At 36.6% G+C, this 19,340-nt stretch overlaps 1 protein-coding gene across 1 annotated transcript in view; it reads left to right on the top strand.

Moving 5' to 3' along the window:
* The window catches only part of LOC115212785 (protein singed), a 74,286-nt gene that overhangs the window by 28,804 nt on the left and 26,142 nt on the right, over positions 1 to 19,340 (top strand). Inside the window, exon 2 of the mRNA XM_029781474.2 lies at positions 13,950 to 14,109. Within this exon, the coding sequence (XP_029637334.1) occupies positions 13,950 to 14,109 (160 nt within the window). The remainder of the gene's footprint in view (positions 1 to 13,949; positions 14,110 to 19,340) is intronic.

Here is a 19,340-nt window from a genome sequence, read left to right as displayed (position 1 = left end):
ATTAAAGAAATAACTAGGTTGAAGTGGGACTAACATTAAACTGGGTATGACATTAAAACTGTATCCTGTGGTGAGGCTTCTGTTTGGGAATTCTTCAGTTGTGGGGAGCATAGAGCGACCTCTTAATTACCATTACTCTCAGATTTGTACTGATCTAGAACAGTTGTGCCTGTCAGGGTCCTGTCTATGGGTAAATAGATTTCTGTAAGAGTAGATTGAGCTCCTTAGTTGCCGTGAAAGCAATCAATTTAGGAGGAAAACTCCAAAATTAATACCATCTTCCAACATGTCATAATGCAGTACAGAAGAATATGGCCGATGAAACTAACATGAGGTACGTCTAATAACATAGATTCATCCTATAGAGGCAAGTCTCTCATGTCCGTATGCATTCTGCTGAAGGCGGAGATAATGGGAAATGATGATGTCACTGACCAGGTACATGAATGTGTGCAGAAAAGTTTGACATCTCAAGAAGTAAATGAAAGGTGAAGTGAAACACTTTTGTGTGTTTTTAAAATGGCTAAAATAGTTGTTCCATGATGTAAATGCTTCAGTTTTGTTTTCTCCCCCACCTCACCCACTAATCACCTCTAAATTAAATCACTTACTATATATATATATATATAATTGTATGTATATATATATATATATATATATATATAGTTGTATGTATATATATATATATATATATTGTTTGTTCCTTCTCGAGCCATGCCTGCCTCATAAAGGCTTGTTTCCTGGGCATACAGGTTCCCCACCTGGATGGGACGCTGGTCCGTTGCAGGTGAGATGCAAGAGGAAAGAGTGAGAGAAAGTTGTGGCGAAAGAGTCAGAAGTTTACCATTACCATCTGCCGGAGCCGCGCGGAGCTCAGGTGTTTCATTCATAAACACACACATCACCCGGCCTGAGATTTGAACCTGCAATCCCTTGACTGCGAGTCCGCTGCTCTAACCACTAGGCCATGTGTCCCCCCCCCCACACACACAGCTCTTAAATTGTTGTCTTAATACGAAACTTCCTACATGGATTAAAGCTATTCATTTAATGATTTAAAAGGTTTTACTTGTTGTTTAACCCCCAGGCCATCTAGGATCAAGCAAACCTATAAATCTAATTGAAAGCATTTAAGCCATGACCATTTTGTCATTTGAACTAGATGTATAATGTGTCCTTCCTTTTTTTTTTTTTTATCCTTATGACACTAACGGACCTAAGACCATCTTTGGCTCCTTATTTTCAAATGATCTATAGTAAAACCTATGATTGAAAAATTCATGTTCGTTTCTGTTTCAAACACCAGCTTAATAATAACAAAATGCTATTTTACTTAATTTGTCATTATTTTCAAAATTAATTAAAATGAAGGAAGTGTATTTCAACACAAATTCATTAACAAAAGTGTTATGTGATTTGAGGGGAAAATTATTTGCCATTTCAAGCAGGCTAAACAACTATGTAAAGGCTGTCTTTTTAACTCAAGGCCTTTTGGTTTAAGTGAGAACTGTTTAAGTTTCAACAATTGTTTGCTTGTTAATCTATCCTTGACATTATTTCACCAGTAGTAATTGATATCTGTATTTAATTTCTCATGAAAGTATTCAATTAGAGGAATATAGTTTTGAGGCCAAAAGCTACCTATTGTTTTCTGTGAATGAAAAATTCTGGAATCTGAAGACACTTCAGATTTTTTGCAAGGTCTAGATTGCTATATAATTGTTTTAAATACCCACTTCTCCCCATTTGAATTATAAATGTATTTCAATTTCTTTTTAAATATGTTTTGGCATGGCTGTGTGATAAAGAAACTTGTCTCCCAACAATCCAATGACATGGCACATTTGGTAAGTGTCTATTATAACCCCAGGTTGACCAAAACCTTGTGAATACATTTCCTAGACAGTAGTCATCATCATCATCGTTTGTCTGCTTTCCATGCTAGCATGGATTGGACGATTTGACTGAGGACTGGTGAACCAAATGGCTGCATCAGGCTCCAATCTGATCTGGCAGTTTCTACAGCTGGATGCCCTTCCTAACACCAACCACTCCGAGAGTATAGTGGATGCTTTTATGTGCCACCGGCACGAGGGCCCGTCAGGCGGTACTGGCAACGGCCATGCTCAAATTGTGTTTTTTATATGCCACCTACACAGGAGCCAGTCCAGTGGCACTGGCAAGGACCTCGCTTAAACATTTTTTCATGTGCCACCGGCACAAGTGCCAGTAAGGTGATGCTGGTAACAATCAGGCTTGAATGTTGCTTATATATATATTTTTTGCTTCTTACCTGCGTGGTTCTGAATTCAGTCCTACTGTGTAGCTCTGCATAGTGCCTTCTACTACAGCTATAGACTGACCAAAGCCTTGTGAATGGACCCATTTGGTAGAAGGAAACTGGAAGAAACTCCTATGTATATGTGTTTCTTATCCCACTGCTTGACAACCAGTGTTGCTTTGTTTACATCCCTGTAACTTGGCAGTTCAGCAAAAAGAAACTGATAGAATAAGTGCCAAACTTTAAAATATGTACTGGGGTGATTTGTTCAACTGAATCCTTTAACCCTTTCGTTACCAACCCGGTTGAAACCGGCTCTGTAGTAGAAATGTCTTGTTTTTATAAGTTTTGAATTTTAATCTTTCACCAAACCTTAGTCACAATTTATGCTCCTAACACTGGCTGAACGATAAGTAAGTTATTTTACTAAATTCTTTGTTATATTTAAAGTAATTGAAAGAAACACAGAGCATCTCAAAATAAATACAGTAACAAAAGGGTTAAGGCGGTGCTCCAGCATGGCTGTAGTCTAACTGAAAGAAGTAAGAGAAAATATATGTATGTAATTATATATATATATATTCTTTTACTTGTTTCAGTCATTTCACTGTGGCCATACTGAAGTGCCACCTTTAATTGAACAAATTGACCCCAGGACTTATTCTTTGTAAGCCTAGTACTTATTCTATTGGACTCTTTGGCCGAACCACTAAGTTACCGGGACATAGACACACCAACTTCGGTTGTCAAGTGATGGTGGTGGGGGGAACAAACTCAGATACACACACAGAAATACAAACATATACATATATGTGTGTGTATATATATATATATATATATATATATATATATAGGTAAACAGTAAAATTAATTACAGACATGGACAAGAACATGAACACCACAGAGACGACACAAGAACCACAGGACGGGACATTCGAAGCCCTCAGTCATCAGTCAAGAACCAGATCATCTTAGCAATTTCGGCTGATTAATCTTGAGATTGCTCCGATATGGCCAGCCCGCCAAGGGAAATCTAAGCCAAGCGCATTAGATCCCCTGGAAGAAAGCTTCGAATGTATACAACGAAAGGACGGAAAACGATCGAAGTACACAAACAAAAATACAGAATACGTGACACCAATAAGAATACAAAAACGTAAAAACAATAACGGTAAAAATAAAAAATAAACAACAAACCAAACCAGGACGTAGGACAAGGGTCTTTCGACAGGACGATTTGAGTAGGGGCTGGCTTGTGAAGTTGTGCCTAAAGGCCACGGGGAGACGAACAAATACGTGTTGCTTCTGAGGCTGCTGAAAACGAAAAGAGCGCTCAACAGCGGCTAGCTGTCACGTGAGAACAAAAGACAGGAGAAAGGGACAGATGAAAAGGGAGAGAAGGTGGACGAGGGAGAAGAAAGAGACAGATCGAGGGGGCTGGAGGTGAGAGAGATAGAGAAACGTAGAAAGGGGGGGGGACGGATGGAGAGGGAAAGAAAGGAGTGGAATAAGGGAGGAGAGGAGAAGAGGAAAAAGAGACAGAGAAGAGAGTTATCAAAGCTTGAGAAAAAAATATACTTATCGTATAAGGACAATTGTGGATACGTAGCCGCCGATTTATAGGTAAACAGTAAAATTAATTACAGACATGGACAAGAACATGAAACACCACAGAGACGACACAAGAACCACAGGACGGGACATTCGAAGCCCTCAGTCATCAGTCAAGAACCAGATCATCTTAGCAATTTCGGCTGATTAATCTTGAGATTGCTCCGATATGGCCAGCCCGCCAAGGGAAATCTAAGCCAAGCGCATTAGATCCCCTGGAAGAAGCTTCGAATGTATACAACGAAAGGACGGAAAACGATCGAAGTACACAAACAAAAATACAGAATACGTGACACCAATAAGAATACAAAAACGTAAAAACAATAACGGTAAAAATAAAAAATAAACAACAAAACAAAACCAGGACGTAGGACAAGGGTCTTTCGACAGGACGATTTGAGTAGGGGCTGGCTTGTGAAGTTGTGCCTAAAGGCCACGGGGAGACGAACAATACGTGTGCTTCTGAGGCTGCTGAAAACGAAAAGAGCGCTCAACAGCGGCTAGCTATCACGTGAGAACAAAAGACAGGAGAAAGGGACAGATGAAAAGGGAGAGAGGTGGACGAGGGAGAGAAGAGACAGATCGAGGGGGCTGGAGGTGAGAGAGATATATATATATATATATACATACATACATACAGGGTGGACCAAAATGATCTGACACATTTGGAGGCTTAATAAAAGCACAAAATAAGAAATAATGAAAAGAAAAATTTTATTTTCTGAATGTACATATAATGCCATTTTATTTCATTAAGTTTTAAAAATTAAATCGGCTAAATGCTTCCCATCATTGTCAACACACTGTTGGGGACGTTCATGAAATTTATCAATAACTCTATGGATCATTTCTTCTGGAATGGTGAATTGTGATTTCTTCTTGTGGGGATATTTAAAATCAAAAGTATTCAGTCATCACCTTCGATCCTTGATGAATTAAAACGTGCAATTTGTGTAGAAATAACAACCATTCCAGAAGAAATGATCCATAGAGTTATCGATAACTTTCATGGCCGTCTCCAAGTGTGTTGACAATGATGGGGAAAATTAATTTGCTTATAAACAGTTGAATGTTGGTGACAGGAACGGTCTCCAGCCATTGAAAATCAGTCTTAGCAATTCCATCTGACCCATGCAAATGAAAATTTTGACTTTAAAACCATGGTGATGATGATGATAATGACACAAAGTATATTCTCTTTTGGTAGCGAAATTCTTACATTGAGGAGTAGTAAGGAAACCCAGCAGTTATAAAAAATTGACCTTTCAATAGGAAATAATTTGAGAATTTCATCAGAAATGTCTTGAATATTTAGACAAAATTTCTTAAATCTATGTTGATGGATTTATTACTGATTTGTTTAGTCCCATGACAATTTTTTCTTTATGAAAGACTAGAAAAAAAGGAAAAAATATACAATGGTTTTCTTATATTGGGAATCCCTGGGTCATGGAATGAATTTCAAGGATTTCCCCAAGAGCAGAAAGGACAAGAAATGCTGCTTTATGTTGTTACTGAATTTACTAGAAATAGCAGTCAAATGTCCTCAAATCATAAAATTCAAGAGGGCACTTTGCATTTGCGTTTCTAGATACATACATAATGCAATTGCTTTCAGTCATGTATCTAACTTGTAGTTAATCAACAACAGACAAGTGATTAAATATTCATGAAATATGCCAGAAATAGTGGCCAGCTGTACTTCAAATCACACCTTAATATGTGTATATCTGGCATGTATGCTGTGCATAAATAAATAGGCAGATATTTTGTACTACAACACTGAGTCAACCAATACTGTTTGAGTACTATTTAGATTCGGTAAATGAAAGTTGTATGGAAGCCCATCTGAGATATATATATATATATATATATATAGTGTGGATGCCTGTATGTCTATGAATATTTGCACTTGACATAGAATGTGCTGAACCTCATGAATGGTGATGTCTGTTGGCATTTCCTCTCAAATAATCAGCCAGCTTTGTTATTTTGAAGAAGGACAATGAGAAAACCCTCACCTGAAAAGCAGTTATGTGCTAGCAACATGAAGGGCATCTAGCTATAAAACAATACTTCAATAGTATGTATTCATCTAACCCATGCTATGGAAAAATGGACATAATGAATGATACAGCAGGTTTCCAGAAAATTTACGCCTACCAAATTCCCGCTCACAAGGGATTAGTCAGCACAAGACCATGGTAGGAAATGCTTGTCTTAGACTGTGTAGGGAGACTGAATCAGGAACCACACAAATGCCAAGCAAAGCTTTTTAGAATTAAGGAGAGTTCTAAGAAATGTCTAAATATTGAAAGCAGTGGTTTGTTTGTATGTGTAGCAATTGTCACTTCAATAATCAGATTGTGGTAGTGTTGTCTTTGAGTCACTGTTATGATTCATTGATTTGATACAAAAACAGGTCATGTTTTGAGAGAGAGAGATTAATGATAAAAGCTTTTGGAGGAGAAGACGACACATAGCTGTGAACAACCTTGCATATTTGATGTTAAACCAATAAAAATGATTAAAAGTTTGTGTTTGTACCAGAATGTGGTACTGTAGATGTGTACTTGGCATAGAATTGACAGCTTTGCTTTTTATTGACTGATAAAAAGACTTCCTACAATGTTAGATTTTATGAGGTGGGTAAAGGTGAATGATGTGTGAAAACAGTTGAGACCCTGTGAAAATGTATGATCAGAATCAGCATTACATATAGAAAGGGATTAAGCCTTCAAGTAGATAGATCTATACCAAGGCTCCTTTTTTTACCCTTTTTCATTATGGCCTTTTATAAACATTGATCAGTTTCTGAATTGGTCAGTAGGTGCTTGTGTAATATTACCATTTTACTCTTTTACTTGTTTCAGTCATTTGACTGTGGCCATGCTGGAGCACCGCCTTTAGTCAAGCAATTCAATCCCAGGACTTATTCTTTGTAAGCCTAGTATTTATTCTATCATTCTTTTTTGCTGAACCGCTAAGCTACGGGGACACAGGCACACCATCGGTTGTCAAGTGATGTTGGGGGGGACAAACACAGATATGCAAACATATATACATACATATATACAACAGGCTTCTTTCAGTTCCCGTCTACCAAATTCACTCACAAGGCTTTGGTCAGCATGAGGCTATAGAAGACACTTGCCCAAGGTGCCACGCAGTGGGACTGAACTTGGAACCATGTGGTTGGTAAGCAAGCTACTTACCACACAGCCACTCCTACGCCTATTTTGTTCACGTTTTAGAATTAACTGAAAAACAATGAAGAAATTTGACATCCGAAAGAATTAGCTTGAGTCAAGGATTGGTCTGAAGATAAACATAACAGAAATTATGTTTACAAGGACATTGTCTAAATCCTAGTGAAATCTCAGATCACATGTACTTATCTCTTCACTCTGTTTTATGCAGTGTTTCGTGCCATCTCTACTTAGGCTCTCCAGAATCCTTCTTATCATATTCTGTCTTCTCATCCAAGTTTTTGCAGAAATCACCGCACCTAATCTTTTTGTTCCAGTATACTAATCTTTCTGGTATTCCATACTTGCCTATATTTTACATGCAGCTGTTCAAGAGGCAAATGTAATGTGTTAATCTTGTCAGTCTCGGAGGTCCTGTTATGGCTGTGACACTCTTGCTGAGCAAACCATTCAAAAATAATGCACACCCTTATTTAATAGGGGCTGCATGAACAGCGTGATTCAGATTAACAACTGTGATTTATAGGCTCGTGCTGGTGGCATGTAAAAAGCACCATCCGAATGTGGCCGATGCCAGCGCCACCTTGACTGGCTTCTGTGCCTGTGACATGTAAAAAACCATCAACTAATCATGGCCGCTGCCAGCCTCCCCTGGCACCTGTGCCGGTGGCACGTAAAAAGCACCCCCTACACTCACAGTTGTTGGCGTTAGGAAGGGCATCCAGCTGTAGAAACACTGCCAGATCAGACGAGCCTGGTGCAGCCTCCTGGCTTCCCAGACCCCGGTTGAACCGTCCAACCCATGCTAGCATGGAAAACGGACGTTAAACGATGATGATGTTCCTATTTACAGATAGACTCATTCAGTTTTCCAATGCAATTGGTGATAAGAATAATCAAGGGGTAATATGGTGGTCTCTGGTAAGAAGTAAATTAACAAAGTTTATACAAAGAAATTTTTTTTTTTTAGCTTTAGTTGTAGGCTTTGAGATATCTTTTCATCATAAACCAAACCTTACTCCTTTAAAATAACTTAACCCTTTCAATACTAATCCACCACCCCTGATGACCTTAGATTCTTTGAAACAAATCCTCTTGTTTACAAAGTATTTACTTGATTCTGTTTCAAGCATTCATTTAATAAGTCATCTTACCAAACTCTTCCAAATTCATTATTTTCAATATCAATTGAAATACATACACTGTATTTCATATGCGATATGGTAGTATGTGTGTGTGTGTGTAATGTGGTACTGTGGTAGGGATTGAATGAAGAGAATGAACTTGGTATGTGTGATGAAACAAATTAGCTAAAGCAATGGTGTGTGTGTGTATTTCTTTATTTGTGAATTAAGGCTACCATTGGTTTCATGTTAGGAGTAGAATATCCAAGTATTTTAACAGGAAACCAATGGTCACTTTAGTTTACAAATGTAATATATATATATATATATATATATATATATATATGAGCAAAACGGTCCCCGTCCAATGGACAGTGCTGAGTTGTCAAACATTTAAACCAAATTTTCTCAAAGCAACTTGTCCGACCGTCCCATAGGCCTCCCCTTTGAGAAACACTGATTTAACCTAAATTTGAGACTCCAGCAAAAGAAGAAATAAAGATAGACTTTTTTCTATTCCAAAGAAAAACAATTTTCTTCACACAAATATGCAACCGAAGAGTTTAAAGTACCAGTAATGATAAGGCTGTTGACTGGAAGAACACAAACATGGTTTAAACAGTAAGCTTGGCAGGAAAGAAATGTGCCTTTAAGCAGTACAAAAACAACAAAAAATGGAAGGTACTGTTATGTACAGGTTAACGGAAGAAAAGCAGGACAAAAATGGCTTTATTGATCACATTCTCACTTGGAATCGATTTTTGTAATTTTTTCAAGACTTATACACGCCCAGATACCGGCGGTATCTACATATCAAATTTGAGCGCAATCGGATGGAGGATGCCCGAGATCTGAGAAGACACACAGACAGGATTTTATATTAGATATATATATATACATATTGATAGAAAGACAACAAAAGAATGAAAGAGACCTCGATATTATGTAAATAGAGGAATTTATCTGTAAATGTAATATGTAAAAATTATTTGGTAGCCATGATAAAACTCCGAGTTTCAGATGTCGGGGCAGAAAACCAAGCTGCCATCTCTTCAGTTATCGGGCCATTGGAAAAATAATAGTTATAAGCTTTAAACTTTCAGCATGTATTGGCTAAAGAAAATTGACTAATATAGAGGTGTAAGGGCATTTCTTCATTCATTGTTGCTTCATTTAATGCATATATATATATATATATATATATATATATATATATATATATAAACATTTTTACGTGCTAAATAAGTATAATTGTTTAGCACTAGGTCAGCCTTGATTAAGGAGACCTGTGATGAAAGATGTTCCATCTAATGACCATCCCATTTTTTTTTCCTTGATATTCAGCACTGGTAAAAGATGGTGAGGATCTCTTAGACTTCCTTGTAGGGGACAATGTATTTCGTACCAGTGACATGACAAATTGTACCAAGTAGGAGAAAGAGCATCTTTTCAGAAAATTTGCCAATAATGGGATATATGAATGAAACATGGATTCTACAAGCCACATTACAAGCTACTTATCAAGTAGGGCACCATTAATTCTTCTCATATTTGACAAACTTTCTAGTGCTGATAGCATGATAAAACACTGGTTCACACTGTAAGACATATACAGCACTAAAGTTGGTGGCTGGCTTTTTGTTGTGTGAGCCAGACGATGAGGACTCATCCAACCCATGCCAGCATAGAAAAACATTATGATGGTAAAGACTTAATATCGTTATGTGTCCCTCTTTTTTAAAGATGGGACAGTGTGTGATTTGAAAGAGATTTGACAATTTTTCTAGCAGATTAGCAACCAGATATATCCCCTGCTTTTTAGCTCAGAACCAGGTAGATGGCTATCTTAACATGAATGTATTAGAAATATTTACAATATGTTGTTGGGTGTAAAAGGTGACATAAGTTGACTGAAGAGGTTTAGTAGCTATAGGCCAGGAAATTCTTGCATACACATGCCCCCCCCCCCCTCTCCATACATAAATGCAACTGTTTTAGATCATCAAATATTAGGACTCATGGTTGAGAAGGTACAAAAAAATAAAACAGCAAAAAACAGAATGTTATATAAGGCACTTCACTACTGCCAGAATCAAAACAAATGTTAAAACTGACAATTCTAAGCCTTTAATCACAATGTCAATTTACTATGTTGAATGTATACCCCTAAAAATTCTCAGGAAATTTTCTTTTGCCTCTGATTCTTTGTCTTTCTTGTTCTGTGATGATGGCAGTTCACCAACCAAACTTGGTTGCTTACATTATGTTCAATCAGTGATGATGATGATGATGATGACTTCCTCTTCCTTTCTATTACTCTTCATCAAATGTTTATTTTTACAGATGTGTTGATTTTTTTTTTCTTTTGCCTCTTCTGTGACTGCTAAATGTTGATTTAACATTTTCTACATTTCCATTGCTAAAAGGACTGGAGTATTTTTAGTTCCTGCTCTGATTTGCTAGAAAAATGCATAAATCTTTATTCTAACTGTTTTTCTTAATTAAGATTCCTTCAAGGTATCCTCATTTATTAGTCATATATGCATTAAAAAAGTAAGTGCCCATTGATATAAGGGTTTTTTTCTCTCTTTTCTTGCTAAGAGAAACTACTAATTTTCAATGGCATTTTACCAAATTCTTTCAATGTTTCTTATATTTTAGGTGCTCAGGGGTATTTATTTATTTCAAGGGACTTTGCTTAATCTACACAAGATAGCAGATTCCTCATTATTATCATCATCATTGTTTAACATCTGTTTTCAATGCTAGCACAGGCTTGGAGGATTTGACAGGAACTGACAAGCCTGAGCACTGCCAAGCTCTATTGTCTGCTTTGGCATGGCTTTTTACAGCTGGATGCCCTTCCTAACACCAACTACTTTACAGAGTGTACTGTACTGAGTACTTTTTATGTGGCACCAGCAGGGTCACCAAGTAGCTTGTAAGGCAAAGACCCTTGACTTGTAGGAGGAAATAGTATATATTATATATTTAAAAATACCTTAGAATTTGTTTTCAAACTGCTTGTCCATTCCTTTTTTTATATTACGATAGCACACAAATGTATTCCGACAGATGGAGTGTGCTGAGGCATATCCTACAGCCAGATACTGAAGGACACCAGCTGGAGAATATTCCTCAGGACACTTCATTTGATCCTTCCAAGCATGAAAAAGTGGACATTAAATGACGATATTCTTCCTGTCAATATTATTTATTAACCACTGATAAAGTTTTTAGATCTCCAAAGCTTTCCTATTAAATTACATCCTTAACATTTGACCCATGAGAATTAAGTTTTCTTGGTGTCATGCCTTTAATCCTAAATTCTAGAAGGGTAATGGTACAATTTTAATGATTATATTGAGCAGGCTTATGGTTTAGGAGTTTGCCTCCCAATCACATGGTTCTGAGTTCAGTCCCACTACATGGCACCTTATGAGTGGATTTAGTGGATGGAAAATTAAAGAAACCTGTCGTATGTGTTTGTCCTTGCTTTGATATTACATGATAGTTGTAAATGAGTGTGACTGTGTCTGGCCATGAAAAAATATTACCTTATTTGGAAGTAGGTGATGATTCACAACATGAAGGGCATCTGAGTGCAGATACTGGTATCTGGTGCAATGGTGGTAGATGATACAATAATGTTCGAAGCCTCATGTATAAGATTTAATAGTGAAGTACTAGCAGAGCTAACAACCTAAAAGCAACAAATCTTTTTCATTACTGGTTTCAATTTGTCAGTTATTTCCTTCTTAACTCAGGATTGATCTTATTCCTGGTAGAATTTATGTGGGTAACGAGTTACTCCATGTAATCTTAGATCTCCACACAGTTTCAATAAGCCATCAAGTCCTCAAAACCCTTCTGATGATCTTCCCTATTCCTAAAAGGCAAACCTTCTGCAGAAGTTTTACTGGACATTCCACTCCAATTGTCTTTATTCATTTGTCTATTTCATCACTCACAATCCTTAATTATCACTCATATAATCTTTACAGATTTCATGTTCCAAATCCTTCACAATCTGAAATTTTAATGGGTTGTAGTTTATCAATTTTTCATCTGTTTTCATCTTTCCTCCTAACCTTAGTATTAAATAGATATGATAAATCAATCAGCCTGAAAATTTGATTTTCCTTGTTTATTATTACTGTAAATATTTGGCTTGCTATGTTCCAGTTTTTTATCCATTTGACTGGGAAAACCCCACAAGATCTTGTCCCTGAATGGATAAGTACCAGTTAAGCACCGGGGTTCCCCTAAAAATATTTCAGGCTTTGTGCCTATAGTAGAAAGAATTATTATGATTATTATTGTCATTAAGGTGGTGAGCTGGCAGAATTGTTAGTATGCCAGACAAAATGCTTAGCATTTCGTTCATCTTAAAGACATCCTGAGTTCAAATTCCGCTGAGGTTGACTTTGCCTTTCATCCTTTCAGGGTTGATAAAACTAAGTACCAGTTGAGTACTGGGGTTGATGTAATTGACTAGTTCCCTCCCCCATATTTTCAGGCCTTGTACCTATAGTAGAAAGGATTATTATTATTATCCTTATGTTGGTGTGCTGGCAGAATTGTTAGCACACCAGCAAAATACTTTGCTGCATTTTGTCCATCTTTACATTCTGAGTTCAAATTTCACTGAGGTCGACTTCGCCTTTCATCTTTTCAGGTTCGATAATTAAGAACCTGTTGAACACTGGGGTTGATGTATTCAACTAGTTCCCTCCCACAAAATTTCAGGCTTTGAGCCTTTAATAGAAAGGATTATCATCATTATTGCAGCAAGCTGGCAGACAAGATGCTTAGCAGCATTTCTTGTGGCTCTTTATGTGCTGAGTTCAAATCCTGTTGAGGTCTGCTTTGTCTTTCATCCTTTCGAGGAAGCTAAAGTTAAAGTACCAGTCAAGAATTGGGATTAATGCAATTGACTAATTCCCACCCTACTAAGATTACTGACCTTGTGCCAAATTTCAAACAATCATCATCCGATGGTATAGTTCTTTCAATAAATGTTTCAACTAACATTTTAAGTATTTCAGGTTAAATATGCTAGTTAATCCGCCAAATAAACATGTCTCCTTGTAATTTTCAGTTTCAACTTTTTCAAACTTTTTATTTATTATTATTACCTTCGCCTTAGCAAAGGCGGAGGTATTGTTTTCAGTCATGATTGTTTGTCCGTGGACAAGATATCTCAAGCACCGCTGGATAGATTCGGATGAAACTTTCAGGGATGTTTGGCCTTTGACTGGCATGAACTGATTAGATTTTGGGATCAATCCAGTTCCAGACAAGGATTCTGAATTATTTTTCCTGTTTTTTTACTTAATTTTTGAGAGCAGCCGAATTCATTTTTAGTATTCTCGTTTGTGAAAGCAGTCAAGTTTATTTCAGATATTCTCCTTTTGAAAAATCATCTCTGGCTAATCATTGAGAGGACGTTGGTGTTGCCTTGGCGGAGGTTTGCGCTCTCTGAGTGCTCTTATAATTATTATTTTTTACTGTTTTAAGCCTGCATGATAATGGATCAGAAAGTTAGTTTTATAGTCTCTTCATAATTTTATTGATTTAATTTTTCAATAAATTTCTTTGTGATAATAATTTATTTCTTGTAAATTGGATGGTTTAGAGAGTGGTTCAATTTTATTTATTAATTGTAAATTTTCTGTTTTATTTTATTTTATTTATTTAAAAAAATTTTTTCTTATTTTTTAGGTGTTGATGTATCAGCCAACCAAGAAGAAGTGACAGACCGGGAGACATTCCAACTAGAGTTTGATAAGAATTCCAAGAAATGGGCTATTAGAACTGTGGACAATACTTACTGGGCAGTTGCATCTGGTACTTCTGGTATCCAAGCAACATCTAAAGATATGTAAGTCCAAAAGACTTTTCAAAGAATTTTTATAAAGCTGCCATAGCTGATATTTGGAAAACCCATTTCAAACCATGAACCATTTCAGTAGGGTTGTAATATATATCAGCTATAGTGCTACTGTTGTTGTTGTTGTTGTTAAGTTTCAGGTCAATCTGACTGAGAAGCCCTTTCATTCTTAAAACATCTAAAGTCTATATTGACATGTGAAGAAAATTCGTTAGTAAATATTACATGGTATTACTATATGAACGTACCAGTTTTCGACTTACACTGATATTAATATATATATGAAGCTAGTATGCTTTGCTGGATGTGCAATGTCAGTGTGGATGTATGACAGAATGTAAGGGTCTTGAGAGAAAAGTTGGGCATAAGAGGCATCAAATGTGTGCAAGAGCGACGACTGTGCTGGAATGGTCATATGATACGTATGGACAAGGACAGCTGTGTAAAGAAGTGTTGGAGGGAACCTGTGGAAGAGGTAGATGCAAGAAGACATGGGACGTGGTAGTGAAGCATGATCTTTGAATGCTGGGCCTCACAGAGGTGGTAAGTGACTGAGACCTTTGGTAAATATGCTGTGCTTGAGAAAACTTGTCAAGCCAAGTGAAATTGTACTTGTGGCCCTAACTGGCACATAAGAAGGACCCAGTACACTGTGTGGAGTGTGGTTGGTGTTAGGAAGGGCATCCAGCTGTAGAAACCATGCCAAATCAGATTGGAACCTAATGTAGCCCTGCAACTTCCCAGTTTCAGTCAAACCACCTAACCCATGCCAGAATGGAAAGCAAATGCTAAATCATGATGATGATGATGACATGTATTATAGGCAGAGGCATGGTTATGCGCTAAGAAGTTTGCTTTCCAATCACATGTTAAGTCCCACTGCTTGGCACTTTGGGCTAGTGTCTTGTATTTTAACCCTGGGTTGACCAAAGCCTTATGAGTGGATTTGGTAGATGGAAACAAACTAAAAGAAGCCTTTGATGTGTGTGTGTGTGTGTTTGTTGTAGTCTGTGTTCCGATCTCAAATACATCCTTATCTCCTCCAACCCATGCTAGCATGGAAAAAAGGAAATTTAACAAATGTTTGTATGGTGTGTGTGTGTGTGTGTGAATGCTGATTTGTGTAAATTTAGACCCTTATTACTATTAAAACATCTCATTTCCTCTATATGGATTAAGATATGCAGAAAAGTTCTTGTAATAATTTATATTCAACACAAGCTCACCTTACACTTGTTTTTGAACATAAATTCTGACACACATGTGCCTTAGATGGTAGCTATGTGTGTGTGTGTATGTATGTATATATATATATATTGAATCACTAATTGCTTTAGCAGTCTTCAAAACCTGAATTGTTCAACAAGAGCAAAATCCCCAAATCATCTGTTAAACTATTTTCAAAACCATTTTGATCTCGGGGAACACCAAGCAAAAATTATGAATTAATATTTATGATATGAGCAGGCATGGCTGTGTGATTAAGAAGTTGAATTTCCAACGATTTGGTTTTAGGTTCAGTCCCACTGTGTGGTACCTTGAGTGGGCCAACCAAAGCCTTGTCATCAAATTTGACACACAGAAACTGAAAGTAGGTAATTTGTGTGTGTGTGTGTTTCCTTGGCTTGACATCATGTGATAATTGTAAATGACTGTCATTGTCATATAAGCAAGTGTTTGATACTAGTTTTTTATGAAAGCGGGGGAAATATTTCCTTGCTTTGAAACAGGTGATAGTTAGCAAAATAGAGAGCATCAAGCACTTATTGAAATAAGTGCTATCTGACTTATACTAGTATAGAAAGGTGAACATTAAAATGATGTTGGGATTCAGAAGAATAAATTATAAGCACAAACCAGGACACATTTTGTCAGGTCTAACCAAGGCATTCTAAATACATGCAGAAAGTTTATGTATTAGAAACATTGTGAAAGAAAAGACATGAATACATATACATACATATTTGTTGTTGTTGTTGTTATTATTATTATTAGGCGTAGGAGTGGCTGTGTGGTAAGTAGCTGGCTTATGAACCACATGGTTTCGGGTTCTGTCCCACTGTGTGGCACCTTGGGCAAGTGTCTTCTACTATAGCCTTGGGCTGACCAAAGCCTTGAGTGGATTTGGTAGAGGGAAACTGAAAGCAGCCCGTCGTATATATGTATATATGTTTGTGTGTCTGTTTGAACCCCCAACATCGCTTGACAACCAATGCTGGTGTGTATACATTCCCGTAACTTAGCGGTTGAGCAAAAGAGACTGATAGAATAAGTACTAGGCTTACAAAGTATAGGTCCTGGGGTCGATTTCTTTGGAAGCAGATAAGGGTTGGCAACAGGAAGAACATCCAACTGTAGAAAATCTGCCTCAAATGAACTCCATCCAACCTATACATGATGATGATGATGAAAAAGAATTCATATTCCTTTGTTATCAACCAATGGATATATATATATATATATATATATATATATATATATATATATATATATATATCCATTTTATTGCTAAGATTCCTGAAACGGAATTCAGACAGAACATTGTGTTAATCGTTACATGCTAAATTAACTGTCTTGCTTGACTGAGCTGAATAATTAAAGTAATTCATTTTACAGATGTTTGAATTACTAAATGTATTACACAACTAAAGCAGTCTCATCCACTGAAGAAGGTATCTGTCAACAAAGGTTTTGAGTGTAAGAAATGTTGCATCACTTGGAGAAGTGAAAATGGGGAAAAAAAATAAACAAAAAAAACCCCCTCAAAATACCAGATCCTGCATCATCAGATCTATCTCTCTAGATCAATGTTGGGGAAACTTTAGTGCGACGGGCAAAAATTTCCAAAGAAAAAGGTCCGCAGGTGGATCACAAGTTCTAACTCTTATATCTATGTAAATCTAGTATATATCTATGTATAATTCAAGGTACATTAATAAAGATAAGTTTGAGATATTAAATTAACATATAACATCGCCACCACTGAATTTAGGATGTTTACATTACTTATGAAGTATTCTATATTTTTCAGCTAGATTGTAGTTGGGTCTCAAGGGGTTGGTACAAACCTAGTAGTATGTGCTTTATAGTGAAAACAAAATTCCCATTCAAATGGTAATTGCTGGATGATTTTCTGTTTGAGTTTAACCATTTTAAGTCATAGTGGAAACCTGACTTATGTCGCAAATAGGAATATGAATATTGTATAAATTTTATAGTTAAAAAATTTACTATATTTTGTACATATAAGTATACCAGCCTGCAGGCACAATAAAATGGGCTCCTCTAGATTAATAATAATAATAATAATGATGATATCAAATTTTGGCATAAGGCCAGCAAGTTTTGGGGAGGAGGTAAGTTGATTTCATCAACCCCAATGCTCAACTGGTACTGATCTTTTTGACCATGAAAGGTGAAGTTGACCATGGCGGAATTTGAACTCAGAATGTGAAGATGAATGAAATGCTACTAAACATTTCTCCAGATGTGCTAATGATTCTGCTAGCTTGCTGCCTTAATAATAATAATAATAATGATAAATAATAATAATTCTTTCTACTAAAAGCACAAGGTCTGAAATTTTGGGAGAGGGAACTAGTCAATTACATTGACCCTAGTGTTTCACTGGTACTTAATTTATTGACCCTGAAAGGATGAAAGGCAAAGTTGACCTTGGTGGAATTTGAACTCAGAATGTAGCGATGGGTGAAATACCTCTAAGCATTTTGTCCAGCATGTTAACGATTCTGCCAGTTCACCACCTTAATAATAATAATAATCCCTTTTACTATAGGCACAAGATCTGAAATTTGTCGTGAAGGTGTCCAGTCAATTACATCAACCCAGTGATCAACTGGTACTCATTTCATCAACTCTGATATGATGAAAGGCAGTCAACCCTGGCATAATTTGATCTCTGAATGTAGACATGAAGTACCATTGAAAATTTTTTCAGGTGTGCTAACAATTCTGCCAGATTGCTGCCTTAATAATCCTTTTTACTATAAGGACAAGGGCCTGAAATTTTGTGGGAGAGAACAAGTCGATTGCATCGACCCCCAGTGTTTCACTGGTACTTATTTTACTGACCCCCAAAAGGATGAAAGGCAAAATCAACCTTGGCGGAATTTCAACTCAGAACGTAGTGACGGGTGAAATATCGCTAAGCATTTCGTCCAGCATGCTAATGATTCTGCTAGCTTACCGCCATACTGTCTTAATAATAATAATACGATGCTTCTGGGAATGACTGTCCTTTTAAGCAGTCACAGATGTTTGTTATTATTTAGCTCCATATCAGATCTGACTGACTCCCTCCACCTTTCTCCAAACATAACCTCCTTAGATTACCTTATCAAATAAATCTTTTTAAATTTAGTCATTTGTAATGCCTGTTTTACAAATGGGTGGTACTAAGAAGACATTTATTGTCTCGGAAGACAAGAAGGCTAATAATTGTTTCTAATTTAGTTATAAGGCTAGCAGTTTTGAGGGGAGGGGGACTACTCAGTACCATCAATCCCAGTACTTGACTAGTACTTTATTTTATCATCCCTGAAAAAGATGAGAAGCAATGTTGAACTGATGGGTACTCAGAATGTAAAAAACCAGAAGACATACCAAAAACCACATGAGTATTTTTTTCCAATGCTCTACTGAACCTGCCTGCTCATTGCCTTCAGACTAATAATAAAAATACTAATGTTGTAATCTGTTGGCTTTTATGTGAGAGTGATCAATAAATATAAATATTAACGCTCTTATTTCCAATCTCATGAGCTTATTGGCACTGAAGTAATATTGTTTTATTTTTCTGAATTCTTACAGCCTAGTAATATCTTAGCTTTAAATGAGTCAACAAGCAATCATTTGTGTGTGCTTGTGCGGTTACTCGACCTGCTGGAAATAGCAACCACATTCCACTCAAACCAGTCAGTATCATCTTAAAAAAAGGAAGGATACAATAATGTAGTTCATGATGTATTATTAGCAATAAAAATGACTTCATTTTTTTTTATCAAATTCAGTCAAGGCTAAATAACAATAAGTAGCAAAGTTATCTTTTATGGTATTATATCACATAACTTATTAATCAGGCATAGTTATGGCTATGTGGACAGGCATGGCAGTGTGGTTACAAAGCTGATAAAAATACTTGTACTCAGTGTAGCTTTTGTTTCACCCAAGTTGTACACACAAGCTTTTGTCACTTTCACTTT

Source organism: Octopus sinensis, linkage group LG6 (assembly GCF_006345805.1).
Source record: "Octopus sinensis linkage group LG6, ASM634580v1, whole genome shotgun sequence".
NCBI classification, from domain to species: Eukaryota; Metazoa; Mollusca; class Cephalopoda; order Octopoda; family Octopodidae; genus Octopus; species Octopus sinensis.
This window is presented reverse-complemented; position numbering and strand designations above follow the sequence as displayed.